This window comes from Petromyzon marinus, chromosome 12 (genome assembly GCF_048934315.1).
Source record: "Petromyzon marinus isolate PM22_M1 ecotype Great Lakes invasive population chromosome 12, UKy_Petmar_22M1.pri1.0, whole genome shotgun sequence".
Classification (NCBI taxonomy): domain Eukaryota; kingdom Metazoa; phylum Chordata; class Hyperoartia; order Petromyzontiformes; family Petromyzontidae; genus Petromyzon; species Petromyzon marinus.
The window spans coordinates 14,905,816-14,933,596 of NC_133678.1; the positions used below are offsets into that span (position 1 = coordinate 14,905,816).

Consider the following 27,781-nt stretch of genomic DNA (forward strand, 5'->3'; position numbering starts at 1 on the left):
TTATACTGGACAAGAGACTTGTTTTTATTTGCCAACAGGTGAAAACATGTTTATACACAAGCCCCACAAATGGCATTGTCACTATCATGTTATTCTTTTGAAATCGTTCCAAATCAAAGAGGGAATATTTAGACATTTGTATCACCGATGACCTTCTGGGCGAGCTATGACAGTGAGCGATGCCGTGCGTCGAATGAGTGTCTGTGTGGGTCTCCCACAGGCAATAGGGCCTCACGGCAATCCAGGGATCGGCCCTCGAGATGTGGACATCACAGAACTACTGCCTCTTGCTCCAACTCTGGGTGGCACTGCTACACCCTCTGGTTTATGCCGCAACTCAAGTGGCCCGTGACGTTTTTTGTATTCAGCGCCAAAAGCTTAGCCTCGTCAAATTAAATAAAAAGCTAATTTCTTCGGTGGATTTTTGTGTGAAATCACTGGCGACCAGGCTGAGACCATCAGCCCTCATGGCACTGGAAAAAAAACCGCGGCCTTACCATGGGCGGCTGAAACACGAATTCAAGTCTCACACCACAGTGACGTAGGTTCAGTGTTTAGACACGGCCACTGTGAACCTCACATCCAAATAGAAATGTCAATTGGCCATTAACAGGGCTTAATTTCTCACTAAATATGTTCGGCATCACCGGTAACTGGAGCAGGCGGCGCATGACTAGGAGCCGCAGCCAACGGTACACTGGGTGTGGTGAGCATTTTGCGTAAATGTTTGCTGGGTTGGTGATGCCAACCGACCCGACTCAAATTAAGCCCTTGTCATTACCGCCTGCTGCTCAAATGATATGTCCACTCGGACTGCTCAAGTCCAGTCCAGTTCAATGTGTTCCAGTCCTGCTTGGTCCAGTTCAGTCCAGTCTAGTCCAGTCCAGTCTAGTCCAGTCCAGTCTAGTCCAGTTCAGTTCAGTCCAGTCTAGTCCATTCTAGTGTAACAGCACGGCTTCCGAACTCGGGTCTCCCCCAACTTGAAGGACGCACGGATCGCGCTGGGAGAATCTGTAAGAGGAGCATGGACGCGACATCACTCTGAGCTCTTCCTGAATTGGCGAGCCTGGCCATTCTGCCAAGGCTGCCAGTACAGTCCATTCCCACCCTATTAAGTCCAGTCCAGTCATGTCCAGTTCATTTCAGGCCTACAAAGTCCAGTCCAGTATGCTCTAATCTGTTTTGGTCTAGTCTAGTCTGGTGTAGTGCACTAGAGCGTGGTTTAGTTCAGTCCGGTCCAGTCTAGCCTAGTTCGGTTCAGTCCAGTACAGTCTAGTATGCTCCAATCCGGTCTGGTCTAGTCCAGTCCGGTGTCATGCGGTAGAGCCTGGTTTAGTTCAGTTCGGTCCAGTCTAGTCTGGTTTGGTTCAGTCCAGTCGAAGCAAAGTCCACCAGTCACATCCCCTGGGCTACGCCACGCTCACTATCGGCAGTTGCGCAGGGCGGCCGCGGCGATCATGGACACGGCCCTCGTGGCCTCGGCGCACGTGGGGCCGATCTGGCGCTCGGGCAGCAGGAAGCCGTAGCGGCCCGTGTCGCGCAGCTCCAGCGCAAACGAGTAGCGTGCCCCCTGCGAGTAGGCCCAGTCCAGCGAGCTGCCTGACGTCACGTCTGTGGGGCGAGGCAGGGAGAGGAGTCAATTTTTTTTTTTACCAGGTAAGGCCCACTGAGCTAAACAGTTCTTTTTTAGGGGCGACTTTGCCAGAAATGATATCTCAATGAAGTGGCTTATCATGTGGAAATATATAACAGCCAGCTCTTTAAATGCAGAAAGTCTCCAAACGAACCTCAGGAGTTGCGATGTAAATCAGCAGACGACACGCCTCCTTGCAATTTATGTTCTTCCACATATACTGTTTTTATAAAAATTACTAAAAATACACACATCCCATCAGCCACATGGCCTTTCTGGAGTGATTTTTTTTCAGCAGTATTGGTTCAAACAAGCAAAATCTGGACATTAACCCTAAATGTGATAACATTCCAGCAATATGGCCCACAACAAAATAATATATACAATTTTATTCAGTGTCGTCCCTGATGTCAGTGGTAGGGGATGTGACGACGTGGCGTATTTATTCACCACTCGTGCGATTTTACAGAAGAAGAAAAAAGTTACGTATTTTTTTCACAAATCTTGTTTTGAAATGAATCCTGGTACGGCTGCTTTCCGACATGCGGCTGCGAAATTGGACGCGAAAGCAATTCTTGTCTCATATTAATGGCCTTCCGTTATGCCGGCCGTAAACACGCAGCTTTTTTTCTTCTCTCTCTTTTAAAAAATAACAAACCCAGCAAAAAAAAGAATAAATAAGTGGCGAGTATCCTTTGATTGTATAAACACGGCTCCATGATGTATGTCTCGAACAAATGCATTTGTCATCTGCATCTGTTTCAAACAGTCCGTTACAGAGAAAGAGTGGGAGGGGGGGACAAACGAGGCAGCCACGAATGGCCGGCTCAGCTTGTGCCTCCTTTTGGGTTGAGATGATCATTTTTAGATCACCCACCTGAAGCATCAGCCCGGAATGTGTGACGCACACGTCTGTACTCCGAGAGGCGGTTAATGGCACCGACTTGAACAATCTCTCAAACCCATTGAGCTGCAGAGTTGGCCAGATGATGGCAGTGCAGCAAGTGGGTTTTGTGAGCGCATCTGTGCGGACCCCTCCTATTGGTGGCGAGATGTTAACTACCTCGTCTGGTATACACGGAAGTCGTGGGTTGGATCCCGACCCTGACGCTGTTAATTGGGAGTTTGCGGTGTCTCTCCCGGTGCTCGAGAGGATTTTTCTCTGGGTACTCCGGTTTTTCCCTCCTCATTTAGAATCAACATCACACGTTTAGATTGATTGGCTGCTATTCAATTCCACGTGATGATAAGCCACTTCGTTGAGCTACCATTTGTGATAGCAAGGTCGCTTCTGAAAAAGAGCTATGTAGCTCAGTGTGGCCTTGCCTGGTAAAATAAAAAAAGTTTAGTTGAGTGCCGAGTACTCCAGTCTCCCTCCCACATGCAGCGCGGTCATAGGTTGAGCCAAACATTCAGACACAGTACCCTCCCGGGAGAGAGTCAGTGAGGTTCTCGTTGGTCAAAACTAAATCCGAGTTCTTACTATTTATTATACTGTATGAGTACAGTGCAGCCCTTTTGTCAATCCACTATTGGATGAGGGCCTCCCCACACCGTGCGAGTCGTGGGGGCAATTTGACCATACTTCACCACGCTGGTCAGTGCGGGTCGGTAAAGGTCGGGAGGCATGTATCTGGGAGCATAGAAGTGCAGCATCATGATTATTTTCATCATTACACGACCTTTGTAAAACGCAAACTAATCTTCACACGCGTGTGTTGATGCGCGAAGCGTGAGAATAAGAATGTATTTCAAACCGATTAACCGTATTGTGTCGCAATGTCTCTCTCCTGCTCCCTAGCGATACCCTTACTGGGCCTTTGGTTGGCGCTGAGGCTCAGATGTTTATAACGAGCCTTAAGAATCCCCAACGTGTCTGACCACAAGCATTGTGGTTAATGTAGACATGATTCCTTGTAAAAGGTTTCAGTTTGGTGTTTTAACATCTTAACAGCTGTTTTGTTGCCAGATATAAGGGGAAAACCCTATTATCATATTTTGGTACAGACAAAGCAGGTCCCGTGATGTGTCAAGGTAGCTTTATGAGTGGCAGACACCTCACCTCTGCCTTGAACGTCTTAACTGGACCCTGAGAGTCCACCTGGGCCATGAGAGTCCACCTGGGGCATGAGAGCCCACCTGGGCCCTGAGAGTCCACCTGGGCCCTGAGAATCCACCTGGGCTCTGAGAGTCCACCTAGGCCCTGAGAGTCCACCTGGGTCCTGAGAGTCCACCTGGGCCCTGAGAGTCCACCTGGGCCATGAGAGTCCGCCTGGGCCCGGAGAGTCCATCTGGACCCTGAGAGTCCACCTGGGGCATGAGAGTCCACCTGGGACCTGAGAGTCCACCTGGGCCATGAGAGTCCACCTGGGCCATGAGAGTCCACCTGGGCCATGAGAGTCCACCTGGGCCATGAGAGTCCACCTGGGGCATGAGAGTCCACCTGGGGCATGAGAGTCCACCTGGGGCATGAGAGTCCACCTGGGCCCTGAGAGTCCACCTGGGCCCTGAGAGTCCACCTGGGCCCTGAGAGTCCACCTGGGGCATGAGAGTCCACCTGGGCCATGAGAGTCCACCTGGACCCTAAGAGTCCACCTGGACCCTGAGAGTCCACCAGGGCCCTGAGAGTACACCTTGGCCCAGAGAGTCTACCTGAGATTCCACCTGGGTCATGAGAGTCCACCTGGCCCGGAGAGTCCACCTGGGCCCAGAGTGTCTACCTGAGAGTCCACCTGGGGCATGAGAGTCCACCTGGGGCATGAGAGTCCACCTGGGGCATGAGAGTCCACCTGGGCCCAGAGATTCCACCTGGGCCCAGAGAGTCTACCTGAGAGTCCACCTGGGGCATGAGAGTCCACCTGGACCCTGAGAGTCCACCTGGGCCCTGAGAGTTCACCTGGGCCATAAGAGTCCACCTAGGCCATGAGAGTCCACCTCGACCCTGAGAGTCCACCTGGGGCCATGAGAGTCCACCTGGGCCCCGAGAGTCCACCTGGGGCCATGATAGTCCACCTGGGCCATGATAGTCCACCTGGGCCATGATAGTCCACCTGGGCCATGATAGTCCACCTGGGCCATGAGAGTCCACCTGGGACCTGAGAGTCCACCTGGGGCCATGAGAGTCCACCTGGGCCCCGAGAGTCCACCTGGGGCCATGATAGTCCACCTGGGCCATGATAGTCCACCTGGGCCATGATAGTCCACCTGGGCCATGATAGTCCACCTGGGCCATGAGAGTCCACCTGGGCCCTGAGAGTCCACCTGGGCCCTGAGAGTCCACCTGGGGCATGAGAGTCCACCTAGGCCCTGAGAGTCCACCTGGGCCTTGAGAGTCTGCCTGGGCCCAGAGAGTCCACCTGGGCCATGAGAGTCCACCTGGGGCATGAGAGTCCACCTGGGGCATGAGAGTCCACCTGGGCCATGAGAGTCCACCTGGGCCATGAGAGTCCACCTGGGGCATGAGAATCCACCTGGGGCATGAGAGTCCACATGGGGCATGAGAGTCCACCTAGGCCCTGAGAGTCCACCTGGACCCTGAGAGTCTACCTGAGAGTCCACCTGGTGCATGAGAGTCCACCTGGGGCATGAGAGTCCACCTGGGCCATGAGAGTCCACCTGGGTCCAGAGAGTCCACCTGGGCCCAGAGAGTCTACCTGAGAGTCCACCTGGGGCATGAGAGTCCACCTGGGGCATGAGAGTCCACCTGGGCCCAGAGAGTCCACCTGGGCCCAGAGAGTCTACCTGAGAGTCCACCTGGGGCATGAGAGTCCACCTGGGGCCATGATAGTCCACCTGGGCCATGATAGTCCACCTGGGCCATGAGAGCCCACCTGGGCCATGATAGTCCACCTGGGCTATGAGAGTCCACCTGGGCCATGAGAGTCCACCTGGGCCATGAGAGTCCACCTGGGCCATGAGAGTCCACCTGGGGCATGAGAGTCCACCTGGGGCATGAGAGTCCACCTGGGCCATGAGAGTCCACCTGGGCCATGAGAGTCCACCTGGGGCATGAGAGTCCACCTGGGCCCTGAGAGTCCACCTGGGCATGAGAGTCCACCTGGGGCATGAGAGTCCACCTGGGGCATGAGAGTCCTAACTGGGCATCAGTTTGCATTCTGTTTGTTTTCTGAAGCTTGGGGAACGCTGCCTCTTAAGGGTGGGCCAAAAGTTAGGACACATTGGGTTATTTCATTTATTTTAATGCTGGCATTAAAATAATCGTTCATTCTTGATTTGACTGCAGGAAAACTCTTTGGTTCTTTCGGTAAAGTCACGTAGAAAGAAAATAAATTAAATAATAGCATACGACGTTTGGATTGCATCCCCTCTCTATTTAACGGTGGACTGCCCCCTCTCTATTTAACGCCTCGACACAGAGGCGTTGTTTCTCTGTGTGCCTATGTGTGTGTCTTTCTCTCTGTGTGTGTCTCTGTGTGAGTCTCTCTCTGCTTGTGTGTCTGTCTGTGTCTTCGTGTCTATGTTTTGCGTCCCTCTCAACTTTAGAAATCTTTGGAAGAACGTAATTAATCAGGTAGGGTGTTGACTGTTATGTTATCCGACTCTGTGTTGTATTGCATATTTATATGTTCGTTTTGTTTTACCTTTCATTTGTACCTGATGATGATTTCTTGTGTTGCAATCGAAACGTTGTATGCTATTATTAAAAAAAAAATTCTACGTGACTTTACCGAAAGAACCAAAGAGTAATCGTTCATTCTTTAAGTTAATATTTTATCTATTATAATTATTAATATTTATTTGTCGTCTTCCTTTTTAGATGACATTTAAACACGGAAAGAAAATTGACTAAAGACGAATTCATTTCATGGACGCTAAAGGCAGCTATAATGTTAGAAAAAGAGTCCGAAATAAATGAAAAAATAGAGTTCGTGAATCACGCATTCATGTTAATGGCAGGCAGCTTTAACATTTGTTGAAGTAAATTAGATCACCCTAATATGTGATTTGTTGAAATAAATGTCTTATTTTGCGATCGGTATATTGTACTGGGCTCGCGTTAAGTTGCAATCCATTAAAAAAATCATAACCTTAACCCGTCCTAACTTTTGGGCCACCCGTGTATAGGGACGATCAACGTAGTTTCTCTTTCATAAAAAAACGACCAATGCATTTTCTGCTCTAGCGCGTCCGCAACGCAAAGCCTTGTGGTCGTGGGTGCAGGCACGAGGCCACGTGGTCTTGGGTGCAGGCACAAGGCCAAGTGGTCGTGGGTGCAGGCACGAGGCCACGTGGTCGTGGGTGCAGGCACGAGGCCACGTGGTCGTGGGTGCAGGCACGAGGCCACGTGGTCGTGGGTGCAGGCACGAGGCCACGTGGTCGTGGGTGCAGGCACGAGGCCACGTGGTCGTGGGTGCAGGCACGAGGCCACGTGGTCGTGGGTGCAGGCACGAGGCCAAGCGGTCGTGGGTGCAGGCACGAGGCCACGTGGTCGTGGGTGCAGGCACGAGGCCAAGTGGTCGTGGGTGCAGGCACGAGGCCACGTGGTCGTGGGTGCAGGCACGAGGCCACGTGGTCGTGGGTGCAGGCACGAGGCCACGTGGTCGTGGGTGCAGGCACGAGGCCACGTGGTCGTGGGTGCAGGCACGAGGCCACGTGGTCGTGGGTGCAGGCACGAGGCCACGTGGTCGTGGGTGCAGGCACGAGGCCATGTGAACGTGAGCACGGTGCTTGTTGTTACACCACCTCCTCTCCCCGCCCCCCAGATGTTGTGCAGAAAATCACGTGTGGGGATATTTTAGTCGGCTGTCTATTTCTTATAAACCATTGGCGCTGGCAATTAAAAAAAAATCCCAGAAGGAACCAATAAGAGATGATTAGCTGCTGTTTGGCAGCGCTCGTTCAATGCCAAAAGAAACAAAGATACGAATTGAATACAACGATCCCCCGTGTAGCCTCAGCAGACTGTTGGGGCAAGCGCTGTTAGCGAGCACCTATGAAGCCGGGACGGTACACGAGGGGCTGGTGGCCAGCACCACGCCCGATCGCCTTTGTCTCTCCTAGTGGCGATGTTTACAAACCGCACCAGGTAACTGATTTGAGGCTAAGTCGACCTAGGGGAGGAGGCCCAGGACTGGGTCAGATAATTGTCACCCATGTCGGCCGTGAGCGGGAATTGAACTCGGGTCGCCGGGTTCGTAGCGCAGCGTAGCGCTAACCGCTAACACCACCGCTCCCTACAATACGCGTACACACGCACGTAAACAATGCCATCAAGGTAGGCAAATACATGAGTTTACAGCGCTGCTCAGTGAGTAATGGACCAGGCGTTGGTTCAGCAGGGGTCAAGTTTACGTTGACTTGAGGGGGAAACTCGTCGTGGTTCCCGCAAGTGACAGCTTCCCTCCGTGCGCACGCGGTGTTGACGTGCGGACGTCGATCTGTGTGGCTGCGTCACGAAGGGCGCGCACGGCTGCGGCTAGGGTGTGTGTGTCTCTGTTGTGTACAGGGTGTGTGTGTGTGTCTGCAGTGTGCAGGGTGTGTCTCTGTTGTGTACAGGGTGTGTGTGTGTCTCTGTTGTGTACAGGGTGTGTGTGTGTGTCTGCAGTGTGCAGGGTGTGTCTCTGTTGTGTACAGGGTGTGTGTGTCTCTGTTGTGTACAGTGTGTGTGTGTGTCTGCAGTGTGCAGGGTGTGTCTCTGTTGTGTACAGGGTGTGTGTGTCTCTGTTGTGTACAGGGTGTGTGTGTGTGTCTGCAGTGTGCAGGGTGTGTCTCTGTTGTGTACAGGGTGTGTGTGTCTCTGTTGTGTACAGGGTGTGTGTGTGTATCTGCAGTGTGTGTGTTGTGTACAGGCTGTGTGTGTTGTATACAGGGTGTGTGGGTTGTGTACAGGGTGTGTGTGTCTGCAGTGTGTAGGGTGTGTGTGTTGTGTACACGGTGTGTGTTGTGTACAGGGTGTGTGTATCTGCAGTGTGCAGGGTGTATGTGTTGTGTACAGGGTGTGTGTGTCTCTGTTGTGTACAGGGTGTGTGTGTGTCTGTTGTGTACAGGGTGTGTGTGTTGTGTACAGGGTGTGTGAGTTGTGTGCAGGGTGTGTGAGTTGTGTGCAGGGTGTGTGTGTTGTGTACAGGGTGTGTGTGTGTCTGCAGTGTGTAGGGTGTGTGTGTTGTGTACAGGGTGTGTGTTGTGTACAGGGTGTGTGTAATGTACAGAGTGTGTGTTGTGTACAGGATGTGTGTGTCTGCAGTGTGTAGGGTGTGTGTGTGTGTTGTGTACAGGGTGTGTATGTGTCTGCAGTGTGTACAGGGTGTGTGTGTCTGCAGTGTGTAGGGTGTGTGTGTTGTGTACAGGGTGTGTGTGTGTTGTATACAGGGTGTGTCTGCAGTGTGTAGGGTGTGTGTCTGCAGTGTGTAGGGTGTGTGTGTTGTGTACACGGTGTGTGTTGTGTACAGGGTGTGTGTGTGTCTGCAGTGTACAGGGTGTGTGTGTTGTGTACAGGGTGTGTGTGTTTGCAGTGTGCAGGGTGTGTGTGTTGTGTACAGGGAGTGTGTGTCTGCAGTGTGCAGGGTGTGTGTGTTGTGTACAGGGTGTGTGTGTTGTGTACAGGGTGTGTGTGTTGTGTGCAGGGTGTGTGTGTGTGTTGTGTGCAGGGTGTATGTGTTGTGTACAGGGTGTGTGTGTTGTGTACAGGGTGTGTGTGGTTGCAGTGTGCAGGGTGTGTGTGTTGTGTACAGGGTGTGTATGTGTCTGCAGTGTGTACAGGGTGTGTGTGTCTGCAGTGTGTAGGGTGTGTGTGTGCTGTGTACAGGGTGTGTAGGGTGTGTGTCTCTGTTGTGTACAGGGTGTGTGTGTTGTGTACAGGGTGTGTGTGTTGTGTACAGGGTGTGTGTGTTGTGTACAGGGTGTGTGTGTCTGCAGTGTACAGGGTGTGTGTGTTGTGTACAGGGTGTGTGTGTCTGCAGTGTGCAGGGTGTGTGTTGTGTACAGGGTGTGTGTGTGTGTCTGTTGTGTACAGGGTGTGTGTGTTGTGTACAGGGTGTGTGAGTTGTGTGCAGGGTGTGTGTGTTGTGTACAGGGTGTGTGTGTGTCTGCAGTGTGTAGGGTGTGTGTGTTGTGTACAGGGTGTGTGTTGTGTACAGGGTGTGTGTGTAATGTACAGAGTGTGTGTTGTGTACAGGATGTGTGTGTCTGCAGTGTGTAGGGTGTGTGTGTGTTGTGTACAGGGTGTGTATGTGTCTACAGTGTGTACAGGGTGTGTGTGTCTGCAGTGTGTAGGGGGTGTTTGTTGTGTACAGGGTGTGTGTGTGTGTTGTATACAGGGTGTGTCTGCAGTGTGTAGGGTGTGTGTCTGCAGTGTGTAGGGTGTGTGTGTTGTGTACACGGTGTGTGTTGTGTACAGGGTGTGTGTGTGTGTCTGCAGTGTACAGGGTGTGTGTGTTGTGTACAGGGTGTGTGTGTTTGCAGTGTGCAGGGTGTGTGTGTTGTGTACAGGGAGTGTGTGTCTGCAGTGTGCAGGGTGTGTGTGTTGTGTACAGGGTGTGTGTGTTGTGTACAGGGTGTGTGTGTGTTGTGTGCAGGGTGTGTGTGTGTGTTGTGTGCAGGGTGTGTGTTGTGTACAGGGTGTGTGTGTTGTGTACAGGGTGTGTGTGGTTGCAGTGTGCAGGGTGTGTGTGTTGTGTACTGGGTGTGTGTGTGTCTTTGTTGTGTACAGGGTGTGTGTTGTGTACAGGGTGTGTGTGTCTGCAGTGTGCAGGGTGTGTGTGTTGTGTACAGGGTGTGTATGTGTCTGCAGTGTGTACAGGGTGTGTGTGTCTGCAGTGTGTAGGGTGTGTGTGTGCTGTGTACAGGGTGTGTAGGGTGTGTGTCTCTGTTGTGTACAGGGTGTGTGTGTTGTGTACAGGGTGTGTGTGTTGTGTACAGGGTGTGTGTGTTGTGTACAGGGTGTGTGTGTCTGCAGTGTACAGGGTGTGTGTGTTGTGTACAGGGTGTGTGTGTCTGCAGTGTGCAGGGTGTGTGTTGTGTACAGGGTGTGTGTGTTGTGTACAGGCTGTGTGTGTATCTGCAGTGTACAGGGTGTGTGTGTTGTGTGCAGGGTGTGTGTGTTGTGTACAGGGTGTGTGTTGTGTACAGGGTGTGTGTGTCTGCAGTGTACAGGGTGTGTGTTGTGTACAGGGTGTGTGTTGTGTACAGGGTGTGTGTGTGTGTCTGCAGTGTGCAGGGTGTGTGTTGTGTACAGGGTGTGTGTGTGTCTCTGTTGCGTACAGGGTGTGTGTGTGTCTGCAGTGTGCAGGGTGTGTGTGTTGTGTACAGGGTGTGTGTGTCTGCAGTGTGCAGACCGTGCCTGTTGCATCCTGGGTGCCTCTGTTGTGTACAGGGTGTTTCTGTGTCGATCCAGCGTGTCTCTGTTGTGTCCAGTGCGAATGTGTTCCCGTGAGAATTTCACTGCTAATGTGTCATTGCGAGTGTGCCACCGCGAGTGTGTCGGTGCGAGTGTGTCACTGCGAGTGTGTCACTGCGAGTGTGTCGGTGCGAGTGTGTCACTGCGAGTGTGTCACTGCGAGTGTGTCGGTGCGAGTGTGTCACTGCGAGTGTGTCGGTGCGAGTGTGTCGGTGCGAGTGTGTCACTGCGAGTGTGTCGGTGTGAATGTGTCGCTGCGAGCGTGTCTGTGCGAGTTTGTCACTGCGAGTGTGTCGCTGCGAGTGTGTCGGTGCGAGTGTGCCACCGCGAGTGTTTCGGTGCGAGTGTGTCACTGCGAGTGTGTGGCTCACACATGGTGGAGGAGGCGGGCCCGTAGTCGTATTTGCTGCCGTTCACGGCGTGCAGCGCCAACACCGCTTCATTGGCCACCAGCTCCTAGTGCCCACAACGTAGGACAGACAAAGGTCCCCCGTGTAGCCTTGACAGACTGTTGGGGCAAGTGCTGTTCGCGAGGAGCAACCGATGAAGACCGGCACGGCGCACGAGGGGGTGTGTGGCCAGCATCACGCCCGGCCGCCTTTGTCTCTATCGTGTTGATGTTTACACACCACACCAGATCACTGGTGCGGTGTGTAAACATCGCCTCGAGGTACTCATGTGAAGCTGAGTCGACGAGTGGGAGGCCCAGGACTGGTGTAGACACTTGTCACTGACGTTAGTCGTAAGTGGGAATTGGGCACACCCGAATATATACACACATACACTCGTTCATACTCGTGTACACACACTCCACACACAAACACCGATATAAACTGCTTTGGCATGAGGTGCCTGGGCATATGGGCTGCATCACCCTGCCAGCACATCCGCACCCGATGGAGGAGCTAAATTCTAATGGAACATTTCGATTTAAAGCTTTCGTGACTGCAATGATTCATCTGCTTTGGTTCTTTCGGTAAAGTCACGTAGAATGAGAATAAAATAATAAATTGATAAAATAAAATAACACAATAATATTCTCACGACGTTTCGGCCACAACACAAGCGGCCTTCATCAGGTGAAGGGGCGAGACTGTCTGGTAGGACAGCGCTGGAGTGAGAGAGCCACGTTCAGATCACGGCTTTTAAGCTGTGTGAGAGGAACAAGGAGCCCTCAAATTTCAGCTGAAATTATTATTTTATTCTCATTCTACGTGACTTTACCGAAAGAACCAAAGAAGATCTAATGGAACAGTGCCCGAGATCTTTCAAGGATCCGTGACCTCACATAATCTCAACTGGACGAACCCAGGATGGATCGTCGGCAGGTCGGTCTGAATTGTTTTAATCTGGCACGGGGTCTCCCTTGAATGGGATCTACATTTTCTTCCACAGGCGTAAAGAGAGGCAATAGCCATGGCTGACAATACACGGCACCTTCGTGTGGAGCGACAGGCCAGGCGGCTTCCACACAGAGCATCGCTTCCACAGCCGATGGTGATAAGAGGGCACGGCGCTCGACTGATTCTGAGACCTACCACTGCCGAACGGGAGTAGGTCACGAGCACACTGGCCAGAGATTGCAATACAAGTGTGAACGAATGTTCACAATTACATGTTGCTCCGTCATTCCATCACCTACAGCCTGGGTACGTTATGTCACTCGTAAATATACAGACACAAAGATGAAGATCCCCCGTGTAGCCTTCACAGAATTTGGGGGAAAGTGCTGTTAGCGAGCACCTATGAAGGCTGGCATGGCACACGAGGGGGTGGGTGGCCAGCACCACAGCCGTCTGCCTTTGTCTCCCCAGTGCTTATGATGTTTACACACTGCACCTGATACTCATTTGAGGATGAGTCGACCTAGGGGAGGCCGAGAAACGATTCAGATAATTGTCACTGGTGTTGACCATGAGTGAGAATCGAACTCGGTACGCCAGGTTCGTAATGCAGCATAGCGCGAACCGCTACAACGACCCATCCCTGCGGCACACTTACACGCACACACGCGTGCACACACATGCACACATATACACGTGTGGGCATAGCGGCACACACACAAATGCGTGGTGGGTCTTGTTAGTGCAGCGCATGATGGGTCAGGACCAGAGCTGTATTTCACCCTTCACAGACTGGCAGCCACGGGTGGCACTGAGTAGCAGCCATAGCGAGAGAACGTACTGGATGTGGTGTTCCGTGTGCAAGTGTATTTATCATTTTAATGAAGCGGACACAAACGTGGAGAAGGCCGAATCACGTGCAATATTTTCAATGTCATTCTCTCGTCTGGCTTCGTGCACTGTCCGCATCGTTCGTGACCATTCGGCCTGCAGTCACTTTGGCGCTCAGAGATGATCTCACATGCCGCTTTGGCTCCGGCGTGTTGAGATGTGGTTCATGAGCCCCGAGTTCAAACCCCTTCAAGAGAGACCTCAAAGAGCACTGCGCATGCGAGATGATGTAGCGTTCCTTAAATGGCTATTGACATTACATTGCACGGGAGGCGTCGGGCAGATATGAATTAATGATGATGATGGATAAATACATCCCGGGTCACCAACCCAGGCAAGCCTTGGTTACAACGAAGTCCTGGCCCTGGTGGCGAGGTCTTCGGGGCCCTGTCGATGCGGTGCACGACGGTGGCGATGGCGGTGGTAGTGGCGGTGGTGGCAATGGTGGCGGTGGCGGCCGTGGTGATGCCGGCGGTGGCGGCGTCGCGCTCTCTCACCACGCAGTGACGGTTGGGGATGGCGCTGCGGCGGTGCGCGTATGGGTAGAGGAGCAGCTGGGCATAGGCGTGCACCGTCACGTAGGCGCGGAGGAGCCGCCGCTGGCGCTTCAGGAAGCGCGCTGCCGCCTTCACCTCGGGCTCCGACTCGGGGCGGCCCCCGCAGTACGTCTCATCGCACGGGTGCACGGAGGCGCCCGCTCCTGGGACGAGCGCCGCAGACGCTGATTACCCCCCCACCCTTCACCCCCCCACCCTTCACCCCCCCACCCTCCACCCCCCCCACCCTCCACCCCCCCCACCCTCCACCCCCCCCACCCTTCACCCCCCCACCCCCCCCACCCTCCACCCCCCCCACCCTCCACCCCCCCCACCCTCCACTTCCCCCACTCTCCTCCCTCCCACCACCCATCCCCCCTCCACCCTCTATTCCGGCCTCCACTCCACCCCCCCATACCCCCCTCTACCACCCACTTCCCTTCCCTCCCACCACCCACCCTCCCCCCCATCCCCCCTCCACCTCCCCACCCCCTACTCCCCCCTCGCCCTCCACCCCCCCAACCCCCCCACCCTCCACTCCCCCATTCCTCACCCATCTCCCCTCTCCACCCCCCACTCCCCCTCTCCCACCGTGTAGGGTAGCCAACACCACGTCCGGCCGCCTGGTCTCCCATACTGCCGATGTTAGCACGCCGCACTCATTTAAGGCTAAGTCGAACTAGCGGAGACCACCACCCCCCGCTCCCACCCCGCCAGCACAGGTTCGGGTGAATGCCACTGAGGTTGTACCGTGGCCGGGAATAAAACACTTTCACTAAGTGGGTGAACCACTCAGGATACGCACGCACACACGCATCTTGATGACTCGGCTCATTGCCTATGGACAAGTTGTGCTTTCTTGCCATGGGAATGTGGAATTCCGAGCACTCGTTTGAGCAGGAAGGCACGCAGACTGTTGTTTTTTTATTCCTGTTTTTCGTGAGCATTCGAATCGTGTTTTCTCCCTTTCTCAATTGTCAAAATAAAAACGTGGAAATATCAGCGCAGAAAAAAACATCACGATTTGAGAAAAAATCCACAAGTACAGTGCGGCGGTTAAAGTGTGTTCCTGAAAACTGGGTGCAGGGAATGCACATGAAGTAAAAAAAAAACTGTTCTAATGAATATTATATTGTAAACCATCCTGGAATCACGCAGCCGAGTTTCACGTGTGTATACATAGCCGGCGGTTAGACACAATTCATGGAAACATGAAATGTGTTACCAATATTTAGCTTAAAAATACTCGGCCGAGTATAAACTTAAAGGCTCCGGCACGTTGCGTCGTTGATATTTTTCACCTATTACATTTCGCGGAAACCGCGTGATTATGGAGCGCTTCCAACGTTTGGGTTTTTACTTTGAGAAATGAACCCACATCTTGTGCAAGCCGTTGGTCGAGGCGAGCGAGCGTGACATGGCCACCTCCACCGAGTGGCTTCCGGCCAACGGTGGTGGAGACTCCACACCGATCCTGCAGAGGGGTTTTCACGAAGCTATTCGGAGCAGAAGCTGTGACCGCGTGCGCCGTGTTCCGCGTACCGCTCCAGCCGACGTTCCAGTTGCGGTTGGCGTCCGCTCCCAGGCAGCCTTTGCGTGACGTTTTGGATCGCGTCTTCCGCCACAGGCGATCCTGCCGAGGGGGCGAGGAGGCAGAGGGGACACACGGGGAAGCGTGGTGACGCATGCGGCTCACGAGGCCTCCGCTTCGCCCGGGGGACGAAGGGAACGCGGAGACTCGTGGGGCCTCACCTCCGGAACGACGCTGGTGTCGTGCGTGTCTCGCGTCGTTTGTCATCCGCGCTTCGCGACTCAAAACGGTTTATCTCGTGGCACGGACACACGAGTTACACTCCAATGCTGTCCTGAAGGACATACGGTGGTCCACCAAAGCATCATTGACTGTTCGCACACGTTGTTTGGTGACCAGCTGCACATGAAACAAAGATCCCCCGTATAGCCTTAACAGACTGTTGGGGCAAGTGCTGTTAGCGAGCACCTATGAAGGCTGGCACGGCACACTAGAACATGGTGCTGGCTTGCCGACCCCCCTCGGTGCCATGCCATCCTTCACAGGCGCTCGCTAACAGCACTTGTCCCAACAGTCTATGAAGGCTGATACGAGGGCCACCATAGCAGGCAAATGAATGACCACTCTAGGAGGAGAGTGAACGGGAGCTGGGCCAAAGCGACATTTGGCGGTGCATGGCCCGGCGCCACACTAGCGCCGGGCTGGTGCGGCCTTGAACCTGGACCCAGTTGAAAGGAATCCACAGTGCAGACGATCGGGGGGGGTGGAGGGGGCAGTTGTAGATAGTGGAGACAGCTAATGAGAAAGAGCTACCCCCACCTCACCCCATTGAACGGAGGTTCTCAGCGGCAATGTGAACTAAAGTAAACTATTTTATGTTTCCAGGTAAGGCACACTGAGCTATTAGCTCTTTTTCAGAAGATAATAGCTCAGTGTTATCACAGGTAATAGCTCAACGAAGTGGCATATCATTGCGTGAAAATGTATAGCCGCCAAAGACTCTAAACGCATGACATCGTTTCTGAACGTGGAAGGAAAAACCAGAGGACCTGGAGAAAAATGCACGTGGCCACGGGGATAGAGAGACACGCACACTCCAAATATACAGCAGGCGTCAGGCTCGGGATCGAACCCACGACCTCCTGCATACCAGACGAGGGAGTTAACATCTCGCCACCGTGGCGCCCTGATACTGAGCGACTGACCTTGTTCCAGCTGTAGGCGTAGCCGTCCACATTGAGCACGGGCATCACGTAGAAGTCGAGGCGGTTGAGTAGACGGCGCATGGCCGGGTCACTGCGCTGGGTGCGTATGGCCTGGAGGCGAGGGGCGGCAGGGGGTGGGATGGGGCGGTAGGGGGGGTGAAGGAGGGAGGGCACGGGGGTGGTCAGCCACAGATTAACACACAACAACACATTAACACAACCACACGTGAACAAACAACCACAGAATAATACACGACCACATATTAACAAACAACCACAGATTAACACACGACTACACATTACCACACAACCACAGATTAACACACGACCACACATTAACACACAACCACATGTTAACACACAACCACACGTTCACACACAACCACACATTAACACACGATCACACATTAACCCGCCACCACACATTAGCCCAGCAGATGCTCTCATATCATTACAAGAGGGAGAGTGCATGGAGGTGAGTAGAGTGAGATGAAAGGGGAGAGGTAGGAGAGTGAGTGGAGGGGAGTGGAGTGAGACGAGATTGGAGAGGTAGGAGAGTGCGTGGAGGGGAGTAGAGTGAGATGAGAGGGGAGAGGTAGGAGAGTGCGTGGAGGGGAGTAGAGTGAGATGAGAGGGGAGAGGTAGGAGAGTGCGTGGAGGGGAGTAGAGTGAGATGAGAGGTAGGAGAGTGCGTGGAGGGGAGTAGAGTGAGATGAGAGGGGAGAGGTAGGAGAGTGCGTGGAGGGGAGTAGAGTGAGACGAAATGGGAGAGGTAGGAGAGGCGATCTGCGAGACAAACAGACCCAATCACACAAAAGCTGCACCTCCTTCACGAACCACTGGCAAAAGGCCGGGCTGATCCACTCGCGCGCATGCATCCCGCAGTCGATCCACACCGAGGGCTTCGTCCCACCTTTCTTTTTCCCCACCTGGACAGAGGAGAGCGAGAAAGAAGGAGAGACAGAGAGAATGAGATGGGATGGGACACACAGAGGGACAAAGAGAGAGAGAGAGTGAGATGGGATGAGACACACAGAGGGACAGAGAGACTTTTAACTTTTAAACAACTTTTATTGCCGCCAGCAGCAACAGCACTGGAGGCGATTTCGATACGAAATACACAGTCACCAGCAAACAAATAACAAACGCTATAAATCCACGTGCTGTGACGCTAAATGCGCCGCGCACAACACAAAAGAAAAGTCACTATTTTTACTTTACCAGGTAAGGCCCACTGAGCTACGTAGTTTATATACCGAGCTACGTAGTAGTTCATTTTCAAAAGCGGCCTGGGCCGTGCACTCGGAATGCAGACCAAACGGTGCTACCCCATGACAGTTCAGTTGGCGATGGAGTAACTCGGTATTTAAACTAAAGTCAGTTTAACACGTAAGCTTTGCATAATGCGCATGGATAATGTCTGTTGACTCACGCTTCTGCGCAAGAGCACAGAATATCTACGCCTCTATATAAGGAACGAAACAGGTGGACTTCTCCACAAATCTGGTTGTCGCCTGATGAAGCTAGTTGTAATTCCTGGTGGAACGTCGTACTCAGATTGTAATTGGCATGTTCTGTTTACGTGACAACCCTTACTAGTTGGCTGTGTCAGGTGGTGGCGGGTTTTAACGACACATTTATATATTTACGCGATCTAACCCCCAAAAATATCTTATGTATAAACTAACGTATATATATAACATTTTTTTAATTTTGTATCAGGTAAGGCCGACTGAGCTACTCTATATCCCTCTTTTTCAAAGGGACCTGGCTATCACAAAAGATAATTCAACGAAGTGGCTTTTTACGTGTCTCTCAAGCCAAATAATCTGAACGCGTGTTGATTCTAAATGTGCAGGGGGGAAAAATGGAGGTCCCAGAGAAGAGCAAACGTGACCACGTTGAGGGAGACACGCAAACGCCAAATATACAGCAGGCATCAGGGTCGGGATCGAACCGACGACCTCCTGCATACCAGGTGAGGTAGTCAACATCTCCTCGCCACCGTGGTGCTCCACAGCGGGCCAGCCACAAGAGACATTGAGCCTGCAGCTCAGGCACGTTACTTGGCCGCTTTACCTGAAGAATGTAGAGAGGCCTCCCCTCGTAAGACTTTCCGATGAGAATGCGCGAGACCAGTGCAGGATTCTGTTCCGCGACGTCTGACATCCACGCCACAATCTGCACATGCACACAGAAACAAAGACAAAGATCCCCCGTATAGCCTTAACAGACTGTTGGGGCAAGTGCTGTGAGCGAGCACCTTGCACCGCACGGGGCCCGCTGCCACTGGGGGTCCCCTGGTGCATCTGTGTGCGTGCGAGTGCGTGTGTGAGAGTAATTTGGGCCATTAAAAAATGTATGTCACAGCCTTCCACCCATTTAGCCGCTGCCTTAATCGAGCACTGCTAATCGCCATGAATGCGTGAGACCAGAGCCGTGACGAGGTGAGCGGCGCACCTCCTCCAGGGGGTGGTACACATTGTAGTTGTAACCCCGGGCATTCCTCTTGTCTCTGGTAGAGGTCTTGAGCTGGGCATCGATCACCTTCTGGACATCGTCCATCAGAACCCTGCCATCGATATCACCACCAACATCGTTGTCATCAGCAGAAGAAGCATCATCATCATCAATGCTCTTCTATGCACCGTCGAATATGTGTGCTGATGTCATCGATATTACGGATCATCGGTACTTCATGGCCATGTTGTCGGGTGGTATCGCGGATCGAGCGCCTGGCCCTAAAGGAAGTGCTGCGAGTTAAATTTTGATCAGGGGCTGACTTAGCCCATCATCCCTCTTCGAGGGGGTAAAATGCGTACCACTTTGTGGGAGATCAACAAGTGGTGTGTTGTGGATATACCGGCCTCGGGGGGGGGGGGGGTTCATCCAGCAATGGATGGACAGAGGGCCAGGCATTATTATTGGTATTCATTCGATCAACAAAATGTCAAATGCTGCAACCCTCCTCTCATCCGTGCCTCCTGTTACAAGTGTAGCGTGCACTCTCCTCACCAACACGCAGGAGACAGGTAAGGGTTCCAGCACTTTTATTCTACCTTGCCTATCACACACAGCTCCCTCCTTCATCTACAGCTCTCTCCCTCCTTCATCCACAGCGTTCTCTCACCTTCATCCACAGCTCTCTCCTTCATTCACAGCAATCTCTCACCTTCATCCACAGCTCTCCTTCATATTGAGCTCTCCCTCCTTCATTAACAGCTCTATCTTTCCTTCATCCACAGCTCTTTATCTCTCTCTTGTCTCCTTTCACCACCACCACGGCCCCACTCCCATTCCCTCCCCTCATCCCCATCTTCTTATTCCGAGCCACCAACCCCCCCTCTCTCTACACCTCGGGGTTACTCCCGGTCAACTCGGTCCCAGGGATTGAGGTCAGCGTGTAGGGGGGGGGGGTAGGGAATGCCGATGTTGTTGGGGGGCCGTTACGGGGGACGGTTGCACAATTTGACTGTGATTGACATGCAATGAAAACTCGTAGTTGGCGATATATAAAACCCTCATGTAGATAGTTTTATATATATATATAGCCTGCTACAGCAGTAGGTTTCTACTGAAGAGACTTGTGCCACCCTCTGTCGAGTGGACCAGAGGTCATTTTAAGGGAAATCAGGAGTAGTTCTGTGATACCCACTTCCATGAATCATTCTTTAACAAATAAGATACTTCCTCACGTAACATAAATACAGAGAGAGCACATTATAGATAACGTTTGAATAAAAAATAATTAGACGGATGCATTTTGACAAAATAAATAAAAAATCCCCGTGGTCGCCACGTGAATTCACGAGGTCGCGAGTGGCACCCACGTGTGCGAGACGTTGGCACGCGACAGGAAGGCCTTGACTTCCTCGGAGCTCAGCGAGGCTCCACGTCCTCCGCGGCCCGATCCGGCCACGACGGAGCGGGGGACGCGGAAGTCGGTGGGGGCGCCCGGGTGGATGAGGTCGCCGCTGCTTGGGTGCCACAGGTCCAGCTGCGAACGAAGTCGACTCCGTCAAATGTTGCGAGTTGCGTGGATCCGCCGTCAAGAGGGCACTGAATTTGAGATGTTTGGCGAACTTTATTCGCGTGGTCGTTGCGTGACAGGGAATGGGAGTGCCCGGTGGACGCCCACGTGCGTGTGGGGAGATAACGCTTGATGGTTCGCGCTCAGAGGGGTTCACTAGACCACGTGCTGTAGATACAGCCTGGCGGTCACATTGCAGCCCTGATGCTTTGGGCGTTTCATCAATATGACCCACCAAGCTTTGCCTTCCAAACCCGATTCACGCACGCGCATAGAGACAGCTGGAGGGTTGGCCGTGAATCGTGACGAACAAAACTCATCACGGGGCCCTGCCGCTGGACTTATGTCTCCGGGATTCGATTCCATCTCCCGGCGCGGCAGACGTAACAATGTGGCAAGGTTCTGAAATCCCCCCGCTCCCGTCCCCCCCCCCACCCCTCACCCCGTCACCTCTGTCTACCCAGTAGCATAACTGTGCATCACAGTTGATGCGCAGGTCACGTGTGTGGTGGTGTAAACTGTGTGCACTGCCACCTCTTCCATGCCTGACGAGTATAGAAGAGTGGGCCAAGTACCCTTCGGGGTGGAGGGGGGGGGCTCTCTAGAGCAGAGATTCTCAACCTTTTATGGATATTGCTGTACCCCACCTTGTTGAATCTTGTTAACAACCGAGTCTGACCCAGCGTGGTTCTGAGAAATAAATGTATGAATAATGAACGTCAATATGTTAACCGATTGTCCATTTTGCGAGGTATCCTACTTAACTAGCTAGGAACTGCAAGTGAATACAACTAAAATTCATCGGACGCTCTGCGCGCGTGACGTGATGTGTTCTCGCTCGCTGGTTACTCTTGGAAATCCGTGTTGTTGATGATCAAGGTGTTTAGAAAGGTCTTTCATATCGTTCTAGGTTACCATATAGACTTAAATTGTATGATAATTATATCATATTGGCAGATGCATACATCATTATTCACCAATGACTCTCACGTACGATATAATTTCACACATGTAGCAATCACCTCACGTACCCCCTGGGACATTGCCACGTTACCCCCAGGGGTCCAAGTGTAACCCCCGGCTGAGAACCACTGCAGTCTAGAGCACCCTCTAGTTGGTGGTCGTTGCGCCAGCAGTGGAGTAAGCAACCAATAGCAGGACTGCGCCTCTACCTTATTAATCAGAGTATTGACTCAAGTGAAGGTGTCTTGGTGGCCCTCAGCTACCTCATCCACAGGCTGGCCACGTGGCAATGAACACACGGCCAGCACGGCTAGAGACCCGGGTTTCATTCCCGGCCATGCATGCCTGTGGCAATTCGTATCCGATCCCTGAGGTTGAACATCAACCTCGTGACCTGGACCGCTGCTACGGTCCTTGGTCGGTGGTCGGGTGGCGCTCGGGCACTCTGGCGGCACAGCTGACATCCTGGCGTTTTGAATCAAGGTTTTGGCTGCCCTTCGTTGATCTTCTTTTGCACCGTACGTAGCCAACCGTGGTAATTGGAGGGTAAGCCGGGGTTCTCAGCGTAGAGATTTGATGTTCTCAGCCTGGCCACCAATGGCTGCACAAACACAAAAACCCCCCAGCACATTGAATCTGGCTTTAAGCGTTATTCAGCTCATTCCATTTTTTGAGCGTCAATTCGTTGGACGTGCAATGAACACGCCAGCAGGGCCTTGTATAATGTTGTACGCCTCGTGTGGCTGAAGGTGTATCTACAGAAGTATTTTTGTGATATTCTTATTATCCTGGGATCCCTTATCTTGACACAGGCTGGTGGCACTGACAGCTATATAATTCTCGTGCCGTAACTATGACTACAGGGTTTGGAACCATATTTTATATTTGAAGTTTTTGTGACTGCAAGGATCCATATTATTTGGTTCTTTCGGTAAAGTCACGTAGGTGAAAAAATAATAATAAATAAAATAAATTGAATCACGACGTTTCGATTGCAACACATGATGACGATTGCTTGTGTTGCAATCGAAACGTCGTGATTTAATTTATTTTATTTTGTTATTATTATTATTATTATTTTTTCCACCTACGTGACTTTACCGAAAGAACCAAATAATTCAGAACCATAGTTGACGGAAAGCAACGCACACAGTAAGGACCGTGGCGTGTCGGCGACGTTCGCGTAAGCGCGGGCGAAACAAAACCGGCATCCCGCCGGCCCGAATAGGCGCCCACAAAGAGAATCTGCCCGCATAAGCCTCTCCAAGTTCAAATAGCTGAGAGTGAGAGAGAGCTTTGCGTGCAGATGCAGTGCATGTGTTCGGGCATAACACACGCAGCGTGACAGAGGGCAGGAAGGTTTGAAAAGTGACCCATGAACAATTATATGCCCTGCAGATAATTTCCCACACATGTGCCCCCCCCCACACCCCCACCGCAATGGTGATTGTCTCGGGGCCAGGTGCGAGCAATGGCTTACGGTCACTGCCGTTAAATGTCATTCCTGAAAACCGTTCGCTCTCCGGCTTCAAGCGTTCGGGGCTCCGAAACGAACACCGCGCCTCCGTTAACTCGTACCCGCTCACTAATTGGCTGGCCACGTGGCGTTCAGATGAGTTGCGCTTGGCTCCCAAATGGCTTCTGCATTTAAATCGAGGATGGTGAGGATTTCAACCCAACAGCAACATCATCATCATCATCGCCACCACCACAATCATCCTACCGGCGTTGATAAATTCAGAACCACTCTGTGGCAAATCCGTTCTGGCTGAGCTGTGGAAGATACAGGTTCCTTGTTGGAGGAATGGACCGCGAACGATGAGTTCTAAAATCGTATCGACTCTCAAATCAAGATTGCAACAAACGAGTTCAAGCAATGGGCTTTGAGGCGCCGTTCCTCGTGCACGCAGAGAGAGCGCGAGACAGAGCAGAGCGCGCCATAGACGCGAGAGGCCGTTACTCATTCCCGCTCCAGCGTTGATCATTTGCTTAAAGTTTCTTTAACGACGCCTGTATCGTGCACCCCCCACCTTTAAGACAAAGTCACGCGCCAGGGCTGCGAATTAGATGGACGCGAGAGGTGTGGTGTGCAGGTGGTCGGTGCAGGACGCGTGCAGTACAACTCCGCGTGATGGGAGTGCTGACACTTTACACGATTTACAAGGCGATTCTTTTTTAACATGCGCCCTTTTGGCTGGGAGTCAAGAGAAAACGTCGAGCCGCAATCCCAAGGTGGAACGCGCTTGCCCGTGGACTGAGCAACTCTGTCAAACGCCGTGAGTTCAATTCCAAAGCAGGGTCGATTTGGCCTGTCATCCCTCCAGGGTTCATAAAAAAACATAGAGAACCACTTTGTAGCAGGGCCGGCGCGAGGTGGGGGAACTGGGCTGGGCCCTGCCTGGCCAAAAGTCCCTTTGACTCCCCAAGTTGCAAGATTTTAACCACCTCGCCGAGTATACAGAAGGTCGTGGGTTCGATCCCGACGCCTGTATATTGGGCATGTTCTCCCCGTGGTTGCATGGAATTTTTTCGGGTCCTCCGGTTTTTATCTCCACATATGAAAACATGTATTTGGCTGCTATATATGTGTCCACGTGATAAGCCACGCTGTTGCTTAGCTATCATTTGTGGCCAGTTCACTTCTGAAAAAGAGTAGGCCTCCGACACACACAAAAGCTCTACCCTCCGCCCCGCCCCTCACCCCCCCATCTGAGAGAAGTTGGAGCTGGGCCGGCGTTGTAGAGAGAATCGAATTGTCCTAAGTGGAGGGATGAGGAATCTCCGTTGTCACCGGAGCTCCGATGGAGATAGGCACCACTCAATAAGCCATTTAATTACAGAGACAACAAAAAGCACCATGCAACACAATACTGTACTGACCGATTTAATGTGCAATCTGTAATGAGGATGGTGATGAGATGGAGCAATGAGATCGGCCCACGTGCTGGAGTGAGACGGATGGAACCGCGACGGCATGGGGAGGAGGCCTTGATCAAGCAGTGGATAGACCATGACTGCTGATGATGATATCTCCCGTAATGAAGCCAGTGATGGATATTCCATCATCCTACGATTTAGGTGGAGAGCCTGGTTGGCCGTGAAACATGGACACACACATAGACGGTAACATATAGATGAGCAGCAATCTCTCACACACACACAAACACGGTGCAATGTTCATCCAGCAGTAGACTGAGAACGGATGATGAAAATTACGTTGATGATTACCTTGGCATCGCGTGCAAGTGTGCGCAACATCTCTGCTTGCCTCGAGTTGGCCGGAATAACGCGGATAACCTGCTGCCTGTGACAGACACGACGCGTCATTCCAGCTCACGAGGCCTGCATCGTCATCATCGTCGTCGTCGTCGTCATCATCATCGCCGTCGCGTCCACGGAGCTCACCACCCCCACCCCTCATTCAATCGCGCGCGCGCAGCCAGGCGAAAGGACGCGCACAGTATCCGCAATCATTTACGTCGTGCGGATCACCTTGCCTGGGCCGCCCACAAAAGCCCGAGCCGGTCAATCACCTTCATTGATCATTGTTGCAGGCGGAAGCCTCCGACATGGGCAACAGGTCCGCCACCCCTGACCACACTCCCCCCCCCCCTTGGGGGTAATAAATAAATAATATATACGGAGACAAAGGCAGCGGGGTTACAAAACCGCTGGTCACATAGCAGATGGATCTCACTGCTGCGTAGGTCGTGCCAGCTGTGCTGTACAGCCCTCCCAGGAATTTCCGGGTTGTACCGATGATGATGATGGTGGTGGTGATGATGTCCAACATTTCGCTCCACGTGCTCAGGGATTCTTCATGAGCTGAATAGGATTTCTCCCCCCCCCGCACCCCCCAAACACCCAACCACCCCCGCTCCCGAGTACGTGCAGCGAAACGTCGGACGTCTTGCTGAACATCACGTGGTACGACCCGACAACACATCGGATGAATACATACAAATAATGACGCGGAAAGGGATATGCTCATGAGTAAATGCTTCTTAAGAATATTTTACTTAAATAAAAGTCAACGGTGAAAGAGTGCATCCATAGCTGTCAACCCATACGTTTCACCTCGTATTCTTGTACAGGGAAATTGAGTTTTCAGGTCCATACGGCGTACAGCCGTTTCAATACCGGCAATTTTGTTGTCTATTTGTTTGTGTTTTTCGCTTGTGATGAGACTGCGTCGGATGAACGTTGAGATCTATAAGGGGCACGGGGTGACCAATAAGGTCTGATAAGGGGTTGAGAGGTATTGTGTATCCCTACTCAATCCTGTGTGGAGTATTTGCACATCATATTCGGTGGCCTTTGGCCAGTTTTGGACATTCCTGCGGCAGTGACCAGTCTCGGGACGCTGAGCCGAGTCGATGAGCCGGGATGATGATGATTTTGCCTGCTCGCCCGTAAACTCGCAGCAGGGTCGTACCCGTTGTGGTTTGGCACGATGTACGACGTTTCGCTCCACGTACCGGAACACGCGGTACAACCCGAAACCCGATCGGCGAGCTGAACAACAGTAATGGTAAAAGCCCTAACGCAGCAGCAGCGGCATTACGGACCCAGTGCGTTGTTGCGGGTGTTCGGCACTCGATTTAAATTCGACTGGCGGTTCCGTGGCGGGCGACGGCGATCCGACTTACAAATAAAAAAAAGGTCGTGAGTTCAAATCGTTGTCGGGGTTAACTCGGCCCATCATCACCACCATCATCATCATCGGCATGGATAGCTAAGCGGTGGTATCCTACGTTTTGAGTGTTAGTGTTGTTGTTGTTGTTCTTCCCTGCGCACCTCCGATGACCACGGTTGGCCTACGTACGGTGCTCAAGAAGTTCAACATACGGGACGTACACACAGGGCCCCTTTAGCCCGGGGCACGGCCCCGCAGCGATGTCGGGAGGGGCTGCAGCGGATCCGTCTCCCGCGAGGGAATGCGTCTCCTCCAACCACGCACAAACGCGGGTGTTTGCGGACGGCCGAGACATTTAACGTCTGCGTTGGGGAAGAGACTGGCTCCCGTTCGGGGAATGTGGAATTTCCACCGCTGGCTCAGTTGCCGTCCGAGAGAGAGAGAGAAAGGGGAGGGCGGGAGAGATGAGATGAGATGAACACAGCTCGATGCGTGTGTGAGCGGAGAGACACCGAGAAGTCTGCGACGATCGAGCCGCGAGTTGCTTTCGTTCGAGCGAAGAAGCCCCTGCAAGACTTGGACGTTACAAAGGAACGATCACTGACAGAGGCACGATATTGGCATTCGAAATGTATTGCTACAGAGGGATGCTTGCTGCATCTAAGCCGGACCCAAACAGCGACCCACGTATACGCAAGAACAAAGTTGCGCGTAGAAGAAGACGACCCGACGATGATGATGATGATGCAGCCAGTGATGAGAAGGAACCTGGCACTATTTGGACACACGTGTAGGATGGACGGCAACAGGTACATTAAAAGTTTGTTGTTGTTCGGAAGAAATGGAAAGAACCGGAAAGAGAAGAAGACTTCACGGAGAATGGCTTGACGACGACGACGATATAAAAAGAAGAAGAGGTCGGTGAGGTGCGCACTACTCGAGAATATTGACAAACAAGACAGAGAGGAGAGTGGAAACGAATGCCGAAATGTGCGGTGGACACCTCCTACGGGGGCTATCTGCCCACGGATCGTGATGACGACGACGACGATGAAGAAGAAGCGCCCAACCTTCTTGGCGCGGGTGGCGTCTGTGTGGCAGTGCGAGCAGCGGATCAGCGAGCAGCAGCAGCAGCGAGGCGCGCGAACTCACCCGGCGTAGCGAGCGCCGTAGCCTTGCCTCCAGCCCGGCGCTTCCAGCTGCACCTCCACGGCGGCGAGGCTGAGCAAGAGGGCGGCGCTGATGAGAAACGCGTGAGCGTGAAACTCGACGGCGAATGCCATCGTCGTCAATGAATGGACGAATGGTCGGTGCAGGTGTGAGTGTGCGCGCGCGTGTGTGTTTTTACTCTGTGCACCGTGCACGGACGCGCGCGTACACGAGTACGTTAGAAGGTAGTTCTAGCGATGTTGTATTTATGTATGTCTCCGCTGATGAAGTTGTTTTCCCCAAGTTGAACGCCTCTCTAATCCATAGAGATGATGCGGAGGAGAGGAGAAGGTGAGTGGGAAGCAGCGAGTGAGGAGGCAGTTGGCTGGGTGTGGGAGGGTTGCTGGGTGGAGGAGTGAGGGGAGGGAGAGGCAATGTGTCTTGGCTTCCTGTGCGCCTGTGATGTGTGGGAGGGTGTGTGTGTATGTGTGTGCATGACATGTGTTCAC

General features: G+C 52.6%; 1 protein-coding gene across 1 annotated transcript; it reads right to left on the bottom strand.

The window, feature by feature from the left end:
* On the bottom strand, window positions 1-27,689 carry LOC116941499 (carboxypeptidase A6-like). The gene is made up of 11 exons (XM_032952622.2): window positions 27,276-27,689; window positions 24,716-24,791; window positions 20,325-20,491; window positions 18,955-19,066; window positions 18,574-18,675; window positions 17,319-17,423; window positions 16,495-16,605; window positions 15,301-15,391; window positions 13,720-13,922; window positions 11,360-11,444; window positions 1-1,611 (listed from the first exon to the last, which is right to left on the bottom strand). The coding sequence occupies exons 1-11, from the start codon at window positions 27,404-27,406 to the stop codon at window positions 1,424-1,426; spliced, it is 1,371 nt and encodes a 456-aa protein (XP_032808513.1). The 5' UTR covers window positions 27,407-27,689; the 3' UTR covers window positions 1-1,423.
* Between the last annotated feature and the right edge of the window lie 92 nt (window positions 27,690-27,781).

Coding starts and splice junctions, on each gene's coding strand:
- LOC116941499 (XM_032952622.2), bottom strand. CDS start 27,406: ATGGCATTCGCCGTCGAGTTTCACGCTCACGCGTTTCTCATCAGCGCC. Junction 19,067..20,324: donor CGTGCCAACGTCTCGCACAC/GTGGGTGCCACT, acceptor TATCGATGGCAG/GGTTCTGATGGACGATGTCC. Junction 1,612..11,359: donor GCCCGCCTCCTCCACCATGT/GTGAGCCACACA, acceptor CTCGCCCCACAG/ACGTGACGTCAGGCAGCTCG.